Raw genomic sequence first — 12,665 nt, forward strand, 5'->3', positions numbered from 1 at the left:
TTTAACCAAGGAAATCATTTCTGATTTTCTCCCCCGTTGTTTAAAGGGCTTAAAAGTTCAGCATGGTGAATTTTTATGGGGCTTTTAATAGGAAGCCGAGTATTGTAAACACACCCAAATGATCACAGTAGCATAGTTCAAGTCTTTTTACTATGCATGCTTCGAATCAAAATAGGAGACCGATGAGGCCAATTACAACTTCCCAATGCTCGCAGGCATTATACACATGCTCATACATACTCTGGTAATAGGAGGCAAACGCCTAAACAGAAACAGTCAGACCCAGCAAAACGGTAAGCCCAATGCAGGCAGACGTGGTGGTATGGATCATGTAGGCTCTGTGGCAGAGCAAGCTAGGGCGTCAGCCAGCTCACAGAATCCAGTATCCATGGCTGAATGAGTTATTGTTCTTGCTGCCGAGGGTGTCAGCTGAATTGACATACAGGGGAGAGAGAAGGAAAAACCTGGAGAAAAGCCTCATTTGGGGCCAGAGTGACTGAATTTAGGAGGAATTGTTGGCCTCCCTGACCTGACTGGCAGGTGGCAGGTGGCAGGGGCAGTTGTTACGAACCAACTCCATCTAGTCCAGTGAGATGGATCGGCACCACAGTGATCACCTAAACTAGAGATCAAAAAAAAAAGGGGCACCAAAGAACTGGAGCTGGAGCCAGAAGAGACTGAGCTCATTTCAGCTTTTAATAATTGAAACCACTCTGGACTACAGCCCATTGATTTTCTTGTCTGGTGTTACAGTCCAAGAAATTTAGCGAGGTGGACTCCCTATGCTTGCAGTGCGTCTGCCCACTGATCAGCACCTTTTTTTTTCTCTTGAAAATTTAGGCACAAAAAAATGAGAGAGAGTCTATCAGGCAGAAGTTGGCACTTGGAAGCTTCTTTGATGACGGCCCCGGCATCTACACCAGCTGTAGCAAAAGCGGGAAGCCCAGCCTTTCCTCCAGGTGAGTGGGCCTTTGAGTCAGTTTTCTGGTGTGTACCGTGTGGTGCCTGTAGGTCTAATAAACAGCAGCCCTGTGTCCTTTTGTGGTTAGTTCAGGGTTCTAGGCAGACCCCTTCCCACTGGTGTGTTCATTTATTTTCAGTGGTGATTGTTGCTATGGCCCATTGCCCGGTGATGGGAGGTGACATTTTTTTATATTTCATTTGTCTTTGAAGAGAACACTGATTTCACAGTGTTGGGGGATGGGTGATCAGGCCACAAGCCTAAGCAAGTGATGCCTTCCACCTGTGGCAGACCACCAGATTTCCCATTAAGCACCCCAAAGTCACCCAGAGTCTCCCCCACTTAATACGTTTGATTGCAATGAATGCCATTATATAAGAAATATAATTTTCACTTGGATTGTTCAGTGTTTATTACTGTTCTTAACTTGTCTGCTAGGTGGTTTTTTCTTGGTCTTTGTTTTAGGATATCATTACTCACTTAATCATTAGTTCTTTCAAGAGGTTATTGGTAATTTGCATAGCTTTCCTTTCCAAATCAAATATGTTACGGTTCCAATTTTGCCAGGAAAACAGAAAAGGCTTCTGATCTTTAAACACGTTTGAATGCCGCCTGGGGAATTGAGGTGAAGGTTCTGATTCAGTGTGTCTCAGCTGAGCTTGAAACCCTACATTTCTATGCCACTCCTAGCTGAGGACCTTGCCACCGTTCTGGGGGCTACTTTGATTGGTGGATACTCCCACTAATAGATAACTTTCAAAAGTGCTACATTCCAAGCGGTCGATGAAAGCATATAGAACATTGTTTTCATGAAGAGAGCAGTAACAAAAGACCCATCAGCACTCCTTGATTCCCTCCACTCCACCCCCACCACGTCTAGTTCTCTGTCTTTTTTGTTTGTTTGTTTTTCTCGAGACAGAGTTTCTCTGTGTAGCTTTGCGCATTTCCTGGAACTCACTTGGTAGCCCAGGCTGGCCTTGAACTCACAGAGCTCCACCTGCCTCTGCCTCTGGAGTGCTGGGATTATAGGCGTGCGCCACCACCACCACCACCCCCAACCCAGCTTTAGTTCTCCGTCTTTTGAGCCTAAAGCAAACATGCCCTCTGTAAGTACAGCATATATTGACAACATTAAGCCCAGTGCTAGCAACAGACGATAACTCCATGCATTCATTCAATCAGAAGATCACTGCTGTATCTCTGCTTCATGTGAGACCCAGAATTAGGCAACCCAATATCCACCTAATCCTGCCCTGTCTGGTTTCAATAAGCCTTGTCTGGTGCTTGGAGAGTCATGTAAATCAGCGGAGATCAGAGACAGACACATGCTGACACAAGTACATATTTTCCAAGCAGTACAGGTAGGTGGGTGCATCAAGAGCACACTCTGGTTTGCCCGTGGAATGTTAAGGCATCTCTTCTTTAGCTAGGTACCAGCCTCCTCTTCCCAGTATTGCCCTCAGGAGCTAGAAAGTTAGTCTGCCCCCTGGCCTTTCACCTCCTGCTGGCTGTGGCAGAAAGCATGCTGGCCTGGAGACCTGCAGGTTTGTCTTAATCTACTTTGCATTATGAGAATAACAACTCATTTTGTTTTACTCAGTCCTTACTTTGCTGAGTGTGGAATGAGAAGACTGGGCCATTGTGCATGCGCAGCCTTACAGACTTTTGCTCTTGCTCTCTGCCCCACCCCCGGGGGCCAGAATGTCTTTTCTAGAAGCCCCACCTCTCTTGGCACACTGTTACATCCTTCTGGTACAAATGGGAAGCTTTCTTTGTAAACTCATAACTATGTGTTCTTATCAGATGTGTTTAATATATTTGTGATACACATCATGCAGTTTCATATAATTCATTTACATATTAATCAAATGTGTGTTTGCATATATCCATGAAGGTGGCAGTGACCATATTCATCATTCCTTGACCCAGATACCCTGCTCTATTATAACGTACAGAACTGTGTATTGTAATGTGTGTATGCACGCGTGCCTGCATCTTGTTCCGCTCTGTAGAAGCAGTACACTCCAGCTCCTTGGCTGCTACTTTGGGTGTTTACCTACATATCTCTACATAAAATGCTTATGCTCTCAGGTTTTAGTTCAAATAGCCATCTATTGTTTCTCTGAGTTTGAGGCCAGCCTGGTCTATAGGATGAGTTCCAGGACAGTTGGGGCTACACAGAGAAACCCTGTCTCTGGAAAAAAAAAAAAAAAAGAGAGAAGAAAGAGAGAGAGAGAGAGAGAGAGAGAGAAAAGAAGAAGAAGAAGAAGAAGAAGAAGAAGAAGAAGAAGAAGAAGAAGAAGAAGAAGAAGAAGAAGAAGAGAGAAGGGAAGAGAAGAGAAGAGAAGAGAAGAGAAGAGAAGAAAAGAAACCTGGGATTTATCTTTATCACATTTTGTCCCCAGACAAGCCCTCCATTCTTCCTTTCATTCCCTTTTTGTAGTTACAGCACAATTTAGGATCAGTTAACTATCCGATGTGTGTGTTCTTGAGAGCAGACATTATTTCACCTGAGCTATGTAACACGTTTGAGTTACTTGAGGCATGCTGCTGTTTGACGTGAATGGGAACTGACTCTTCTGGACTCTCTGGCCATGCATTCATGGTTTTGAATTCCATGGTCTACTCTACTAAGTGAATGCAGTAGTTTATGTAGCCACTTTTGTAATGGTGGGCATTGGGGTGTTCTGGAATGCTTGCTGCTGTCACATGCTGCTCAGAAACCCTCTTGTCCATGTCTTCTGCACAGGTTGGAGAATTTCTCTTTAGTGTGCACATGAGGGTGGATTTGTGCGGAAAATACATGAATGTTCACACTGATGACATAATGACAACCATTGACCAACATGGTAGTCACAGGACACTCTCCTAGCAGGAGCCTTTCAGAGATCCCATGCCTCTGAGATCGTTCAGCACTTCATATTATCTTTGAAAAACTATTTGTCAGTTAAATAGGAATATGGCAGCATTTCGTGTTAACTAGTTGCATATCCTCGTCTGTGAAATGTCTGTGTCTTATTTCAAATTCTTGGTTTTCTTCCTCCTCCTCCTCTTCATGTGTGTGCTTTTCCTTATCAAAGTTATTTAATTATAAAGGTACTCATAATATTATTCCATATTATGAATCATAAATATACATTGTAAATATCTTTTCTCAGCTTGTAACTTGTTTTTCACTTCCTTATGTATTTTGTGAATATAAGTCTTGATTTTAATATAGGTAATTTTTTTTCTGATCAGTGTTGTCTGTAATTTTGTGTATGAAATCTTCCTTAACTGGGCATGTGACACTTGCCTGTAATCCCAGCCCACGGGAAGTGTAGAGAGAAGGGTCAGAGCTCAAAGCCTACCTGATTAGATAGCAAGTTTAAGGTAAACCTGTGCTACAGAAAATCCTGTCTCAAAAGCCAAACAAAACCTTTTTCTACCCATAGTCCAGTAGATATTTGCTATTCCTACCAAAGGTTGAAAGTGTTGGTTATTTAGAAGTCTGTAATCAGTCGGTTGATTTCTTTATAAGGTATGAGAGAGAAGACAGCTTTCTTCTTTCCCGTTATAGCAACTGTAGCATGAATCTTAAAAGGTCTTATTCATAAGAACAAACCTGAGGCCAGTTATTGAGGTGAATGCTGGAAGATCAGAGAGACAGAACAAGCCACAGTTTCCTCACCTCGCCAGTTCCTCAGCTGGTCTTGTTTCCTCAGACTGCAAGCTTCTGGGTCCTCATCCAAATTGATCTCAGCTGAACTGTGTTGCTCCAAAGCCTAAAAGCTTAACCAGCCAAATGCTTAACTAGCTCTGGTGCCTGGTTTTCACGCCTTATATATCTTTCTGTTCTCTGCCATCACTCCCTGGGATTAAAGGCTCTCTTTCTGGGATTAAAGGTGTGAGTCACCAAGCCTGGCTGTTTCCAATGTGGCCTTGAACTCACAGAGATCCACCTGGCTCTGCCTCCCAAGTGCTGGGATTAAAGGCATGTGCTACCACTGCCTATCCTCATTTTTTTGGAGGAGGGGTGAATGCTGGAAGATCAGAGAGACAGAACAACCATTTTATTATGTTTAAATTAAAGAGAAATTCTCCAACCTGTGCAGAAGACATGGACAAGAGGCTTTCTGGGCAGCATGTGACAGCAGCAAGCATTCCAGAACATCCCAATGCCCACCATACAAAAGTGGCTACATAAACTACTGCATAAAACATTAAACATAATTAATTAATTACCTCCTCCACTCACTGATCTCTCAGATCACCCTGCTCGTGCTTTATAATCACGAGGATATTTACTTTACTTGTTTATTTCATTGTTTCTGCTCTTGCTCCAAAACTTTTTTTTTAATTACTATAGCTTCAAAATACATCCCAATGTTTGGATAGTCAAGTCCCCTTAGTCTTTTCAGTCAGACAGAAAAGAAAATTAACGCTTTTAATAAAATGAGAGAATACATCTTTTTTTAAATTCCTCCATATAAATTTATCATCTAATGAAGTTCAGCAATAATTTCATAGATTTTTTATTTTTTTACGGTTCTCATTGAATTTATGTACAGATCAACTTAGGAAGAATTACATTTTCACAGTATGAAATCTTCTTATTTGTGAACAAGGTCTATCTTTCCATTTATTAATTCTTTCCATTTAGAGATGCTGCACATGTTTTGTTAGACTTATTTCTAGAGACTTCCTGTCCTGACTCTTTAAATTCCCTGTAATACAGCTTTCTTGTGGCTTGCTGCCAAAGAGAAAGAATTGCAACTAACTTCTTAAGCTAGCCAACCTCCTTTCCACTGCTTCCTTGATGGGGGGAGGGGTCAGACCTAGTCCTGTGGGAGCTAGGCAGTGCTCGACCACTATGCTACACCGCCAGTGGGTCTTACACTCACTTTGCTAGCACTGATTTACTTCAGTAATTTCTTATAGTAGTCTGTGGGTTACAAAGACTCTTTGGGGATTTGCAAACAGTCTGTTTCACCAAGTATAGTGGCTCGATTGATTTCTCTCCAGCCTCTGGCCCCTGTTTTCCTTCTGTTTCTTTTGTACTTGACAGTGATTTGAATACAGTGAGGATTAGAAATCACAGTAGGCACAATCATTAGCTCACTCCTCATACGGAGTAGACTGTTTCTGCAATCGCCTTTCTAGAGTGACGGTAATTATATGTCATATCTAATCATTCTTTGTATAGAATTAGTAATGTTCCCCATGTTGATAATTTACAAAGAGCCTTGATCGTAAGTGGTAAGTGGATGGTGAATACTACCACATGATTTTTCTTCATTGCTGAAATAACTTTGTCACTTTTTCTTGATCTATTAGTGAATCAGTGAAGTACAGCATAGATTTTCAAAACGCTGAACCATCTTTTCATATCCAATATAAACCTAAGCTAATTGGGATAAATAATCTTTTTTTCATACTCTTTATTTTTAATATCTTGCTTAAGATTGTTACATTTATATTCATGATTGACATGGGTCTTTTATTAAAATATTTTCTTAAAATATTTTGTCTCATTTTAGAATTATCTGGCTTAAAAATGAGCCAGGACTTAGGTTTCTTTCCTGTTGTGCCTCTGGATATCTACATAATACTGTAACGATCTGCTTCTGTGAGGTCAGTAGAACTCACCTGCGTTGGTCTGGTGTGTATGAGTCCTTTTAACAACTGCTTCCATTCCTTGAGAGATACTTGATTGGACTGAAGAGATGGCCCTAGAGAGATGGCTCGGTGGTTAAGAGCACTGGCTGCTCTTCCAGAGGTCCTGAGTTCAATTCCCAGCACCCACATGGTGGCTCACAACTGTCTATAATGAGATCTGGTGCCCTCTTCTGGCCTGCAGAGATACATGTAGGCAGAATATTGTACACATAATAGATAAATCTAAAGAGAGAGATACTTGATTGTACCTGTTTTTCACGTTTTTCTTTTTTCTTCTCTTTTTTACTTTTTTATTGAGTCTTCGTGTCTTTCCCATCATGCAGTCCGATCCCATCCATCTCCTGTACTCTCGCATCTGCCCTCAAAATAAAATTTAAGATAAAAAAGGAAGAAAGGGAAAGTCTGTGGTCACGGAAGCTGCAGTGTGACACAGTGGGTGGCGCAGTAAAGCCCTTCATCCATACATCTTTACATGCACAAGTTCATCACACAGAGTCACTGGACTGGGTCGAGGCCCCTGGTCTCAGCTACACAGTCGATGCTGGGTCTTCACTGGGGCTCTTCCTGGACATCCCGTTGCTGCCCTGTTGAGTCACTTTTCTGTAAGGGTTATATATTTATTTACTATGTAGACAGTGTCCGCCTGCAGCCACTTGACCACTGAGTTGTCTCCCCAGCCCTCTTGAGTCAGTTCTAATGAGATGGATTTTTCTAGGTATTTCTCAGTTTTCTTTACACTTTCACAATTGTGAGTATAGTTTATTTCAGTGAAACTTTTAAGTTGTAGTTTGATCGTTTCAGATAGTTTTGACTGAGGTTTATATTGCCCGTGATTTTCTCGGTTTCTTTATTTTACTTTCCATCTGATAATCATTAAGTATAGGATAATAAAGGCTATTTAATGGCTTACGTTTTGGGTTGGATTTTTTTTTTTAACATACATCATCTCCTCAGAGAGACCTTCCCTGATGGCCTTATTAAAAATAAACACACATGTTCTTATCATTTTCTCTCTTATCCTCTTTATCCACTTATCTTGATTCAGTTCTCTCTTTAGCCCTTGTCCCTCTTATTAAGACACTATATAATATATTTAAATCTGTTCCGTGTCTTCTGCCATCACTCAGGTATAAACTACTGGTAAGCAAGTCTTTGTTGTGTTCGTTACCAAGACAACCACATGAAGTAATGCAGACTATCTGGGTATTGTAGAACAAATGAATGGGAATCTTCGCTATGGATCTTCATTGTCTTCACTCTTTCTCCAGATTGCAGCCAGTTGAAAGTATCTGCTGGTCTTTTTTCTTGGCCTATGACTGACAATAGAAAAGAACCTTCCAGCCTTCTTGTGAGGGGTCGTAAGCCTGTCGGGCCGTGCCTGATACCCCTAGGAAGGGAAGGCTTGGAAGGTTAGCACGTGTCTAGGTGCTCCAGTCCAGAGCACTTCTGGTTTGACAGTCAACTTCCTGATTCTTCCAGGCCAGCGACTAGCCAGGCAGAGAGCTGCTCTCAACGGCCCCTTCAAGTACTAAGTCTGTGCACAGCTCTACCGTGCTCCCCTGATAATGTGGGGTTCTGTGGTGTCTCATGTCACTCCCCACCAGCCAGTCTGAAGGCGGCTGAAGCAACACCTGAACTGCTCTGTCTGTTTCATTTTACCTTGTCAAGTTTTTCATGCTCTTGTGCTGGTATTTCTTTCCCTTTGTGTCTTTCTTCCCTCGACAGATACTAGTTTTATAGGTTTCAGAACTGTGCTATGGTTAAGTCTTATGGCGGCTTTCAGTATTTGTCTTGTTTTGGTTTTTTATTTTTAAGACAGAACCTCACTCTGTCCCACTGGCTGGCCTTGGACTCATAAAGAGCCGCCCGCCTCTGCCTCTCAGTGCTGGGATTAAAGAAGTGCACCACCACCCCTGACCTCAGCAGAAGTATCTTGTCCAATAAAATTCCATGAAGAAAACCCGGATGTAAAACAAAGTGTTCCTTCTCTGATGGAGAAGGACTGAAGGTCAGGAATTGAGGTGCTTGGAATACTGATGTGCAGAAAACACTTCCCCCATCCCTTCTTCTTCCACCCTCCCCACCCTTTGGTGCCTCTCTCCATCCCCTCTCTAGAATTCCCAGAGCCACTTGAGACTTACAGCAGAGCCAAATTGGAAAAGCACCGAGTCCTCTTCCCCCTAGAGACAGCTACACAAACACAAATGCGCTTCGCAGTAGCACATAACAAGCTGCACTTGTTGGCTTGCCTTGGAGAGATTATTAATAGCCTGTTCTTTCAGATGGGCTCGTCTCTGTTCTGAGATGAGCTCATCATCTGTGAGAACAGGATGACTTTTCTAGTTCCCCTCAAGATGATAGTTAATAAGGATCCTAAATGTTTCTAAGAAACATCACTTTGTCTTGTCAATAGAAAATCTGCTGTGATGGACCATCACCAGCCCTGACAGCCATAGTGTAGGAGGGAAGGACTCCAGGAAAGCTCAGTCACTATTATGTAACCCTGTTATATAACATGTGGTCATTTAGGCTATTGGGATATTTTTTTTCCGTTGTGTTTCTATTGATGACTTTTCTTCTTTGTTAGTTTCATGCATGTTTATAATGTATTCTGGTTACTATCTTCTCTATTCCCCTCCACCCCTACCAAACCCCACCCCAACCGCTAACAGTCATCCCAAAAGCTTTTCACTGGGCTGGAAATACCTTGCCTCAGCTCAGCAGGACAGGACCTCAAAATGTACCAGAGCAGATGTGTTGGGTTAGTTAAACAACCAGAACCAGGTAGACCTGTCATGAGTCTGCTGCTACCCTGAAGAGCTCAGGCTCAATATGAAATGTAGTGCCAGATTTAAGATTAATAACTGGCACAGAGCCAGGCGTGGTAACACAGGCCTAGCACAGGGAATACTGAGGCAGAAAGATTAGAGTGAATTTGAGGCCAGTATAGTAAGCACCAGGGCAAGCTGCGGCTACCAAGTCAGACCCTGTCCAAAGCATCCCAAGTATTGGACTCTGAAGTTGTAAGCTTGCTTTTTAAGGCACGACCTACTGAAGTGAATAGGCTCTTTGGAAGACCAATCTGCTTCATGCTTATGTTTTTCAAGGGATGCAAATTTACCTGCAAAACATTAGTCATATTCAGTATGCGAGAAATTCTGAAGGAGTATGCAAGTCTAAGTGTGTCAGCCATGCCTTCGAGTTCAAGTTTGCAATGGTCCACCAGGATTCAGCACTGCTAGGTTTTTCTAGACTGTGTTAGCTCTCTTAAAGCAGTTTTTTAAAAAGTGGCAAGCTGTTAAATGTAAGCTAGGCTTACAATAATCTCATAAAGACATTTTATGCCTAATACTATATAGCCAGAGAAAGTTGGATATTGCTGCATAACACAGCTCATTAGACCTGACTAGTACTGGAGTGTGGCATCCACAGTGTCACATTTTCCTTCAAAATTTGCTAATCCAGACATAATCACCTTCTTAAACTGAAACTGTATGATCTTTGTCGTTCTTTTATCGTTTTGAAAAAGCTCTTAACAGCTTAATAGGAAATAAGAAAAGTGGATTACCTATTTTTTGAAATGAGATTTCCAAGAAATGGCAGGTTTAGTAATATTCTTGGTGGGGAGGGGGGTCTTGCTATAAGGCTTCCCCTTTCCATCCTCTGACTGCAGTCTCCTGTGTGCTGAGAGTACAGACACACCATCACTCCCAACCTCACTTGGACTACTGGTATAATGCTTCCAGATAGGATTTTCATTGGCCATATTAGTGATCAGTTATTGTCTGTGTCCACATTTTGAGCTTACATAGCTTAGTGTTGAGGGGACAGGAGCAGGCCTAGCTGCTGCAAGGACACAAGATGGGAAGGTCATTAGCAGTAGCCATCTAGGAAATCTATCATCTTCCAACATTACAACCCAACCCGACATTGGAAAGAAAACTTCCCCACCCTCCCACCCAAACACAGAGGAGGTACCAGGTGTTTGTTATTGGCCCCGCTTCAGCCATTCACCAATAAACAGAGAAGACCAAGAAAGAAGTGAATTTGTGAGCTGGTTGAGATAAGTAAACAGTAATCATTATTCAAACCAGCTGCTCAAAAACACTCTGGGGAGTTTGTTTTTTTTTTTAATCATACAGCCTGGAGGGAAAGATACAGCTCGACTGGGCTACTCCTCTGTGTTTGGGTGGGAGGGTGGGAAGCAGGGCCAATTCAGGCCCATAAAAGTGAACCTGGAAGGCTTTAAAGAAAAGAGATTCACAGGGCCTTAGAGAGAGAGGGAGAGAGGGGGAGGGAAGAGAGAGAGAGAACACAGAGCCAGCATCATTTGCCAGGAAAATGAATCACCATCTCGAATCTAAGAGTAATAATTTTTGCATAATTTCCTGGACGTAAGTGGGGTGGCTTGTGTCAGCCCAGCATGAGAGAAAGGCTGACCTGTCTACGTGTGCTGAGACTCACTCTGCAGCATCCTCCTTGAAATAAGAAGTGCATACTAAAGTGACTATTTGTAATGCATGGTGCATGGCTAAAACCTCACATTAGTCCCATGCACATTCCATTAATTTGGTGTGTGGCTTTTTAAGTCTTCCCATTGGTGGGGCCAGCGTCCCAGCAAACTGTGGCTCTGCATCTGCTCTTACCCTCTTCGTACAGTCGCCAGGCACTCTGCAGGAAACCTGTCTTTTCTGAACGCCTTGTTTCAAGGAGGCCTCTAGTATTCTCAAATAGTACGCAATTTCAAAAGCAAGGCAGGATTTAAAGTGGATCTTTTGAGACGTAATAAGATTAAAATAGCAAAACAAATTTAATTATGTAAGCAATTCTTCTCTTTCACAAATCTGAAAGAAAAGCAAATTGGTATTTGTGAAATTTTCTTTGTCTAATAAATAGCCTTGCTTTACAATAATGCCAATGACCCCAGTTTAATTAGGTGCAATTAATTTTGTGTAGGCTGAGTTTGACATCTTGCTAAAGGCATAACCAGCTGAACCCTGTCTTATGATTTTTTTTTATCAACAATGAGAATTCAATTGCCTGAGCTGTTTCAAAAAGGGCTGAGGGAGGGCACAGGGATATATGTTATAATAAAAATTGACTTCGGTGGACAGCTGAATGTTTAATTAAAAAAGCTTCTAGGTATCAGCTTTCGTGTTGCATAATCTTTGACATGTTCTCATGATACCCTCAGTGGAATTTGCACTCCCTTTAGACAGTGGTCACGCACATGTGTTGGGCCTTAGCTGTGCAAATGCTACTCGAGAAGAGAGGTCCACTGGCAGCAGCGAGCTGGTTGTCTGGAGGTCTAACAGCATCCTTTCTTCTCTATCACCGCTGTGACCGAGCTCAGAGCCTTGTGCTTATTTGTCAAGAGTTCAACCAACTAGCTCAACGGAGCCACATCCCCATCCAGCACCATCCTTTAGTTCAATCTTATAAAACTTTCCTGTGCCCTTCAGACTTTTCTCTCACGGATGATCACATGGTGAAACCCATGGAAGATATTTTTACTGAGAACACAAGCCCTTACATGATACTATTTAAACAGATTATGGGGGTGGGCCATCTGGTGGCCATAATTTGTTGTGTCTTTTCAGATGTTTAATAGACCCAAAGTTAAGTAGAAAGATAAATAAGTCAATAGTATAGGTAAAAACGCCATTAAAAGAAAAGACCCCTGCCTTTCCATCATAGTACCCCATTCTTCCAGGCTCTGGTGCCTCTCATCAACTGTTCCCAGATTCTTCCTCCCACAACGCTCTCAGAGGACAAAGAAATGACATCTCTCCTCTCTGTGTTCACAGCAGTGCCCTGCAACAACCACTGTTGAGAGTCAGTCTGAGTCAGTCACTAGGAAGGAAGTAGCTGGCAGGGTCTTAAGAGCCAGCAGACCTGACTTGTAATGCTGGTTGCTACTTAGTAGCACTTGCTGATGACTTGTGCCTCAGCCTCCCCATCTGTAAAATGGGGGTAATCACTGCTCCTTCTTCCTGAGGTTATTATGAGAAGGTGAGTGAAGTACCCAGAAGAGTGCCTGGTCTCT

The 12,665-nt window shown here is 42.4% G+C and overlaps 1 protein-coding gene across 5 annotated transcripts in view; it reads left to right on the forward strand.

Annotated features, from left to right (window-relative positions):
- The window catches only part of LOC118585520 (IQCJ-SCHIP1 readthrough transcript protein), a 745,628-nt gene that overhangs the window by 712,400 nt on the left and 20,563 nt on the right, over positions 1-12,665 (forward strand). For all 5 annotated transcript variants that reach the window (XM_036190174.1, XM_036190175.1, XM_036190176.1 and 2 more), the window contains one exon: positions 841-959. In XM_036190174.1, coding sequence (XP_036046067.1) covers positions 841-959 — 119 coding nt within the window. The remainder of the gene's footprint in view (positions 1-840; positions 960-12,665) is intronic.

The sequence above is a fragment of the Onychomys torridus genome, chromosome 6, assembly GCF_903995425.1.
Source record: "Onychomys torridus chromosome 6, mOncTor1.1, whole genome shotgun sequence".
Classification (NCBI taxonomy): domain Eukaryota; kingdom Metazoa; phylum Chordata; class Mammalia; order Rodentia; family Cricetidae; genus Onychomys; species Onychomys torridus.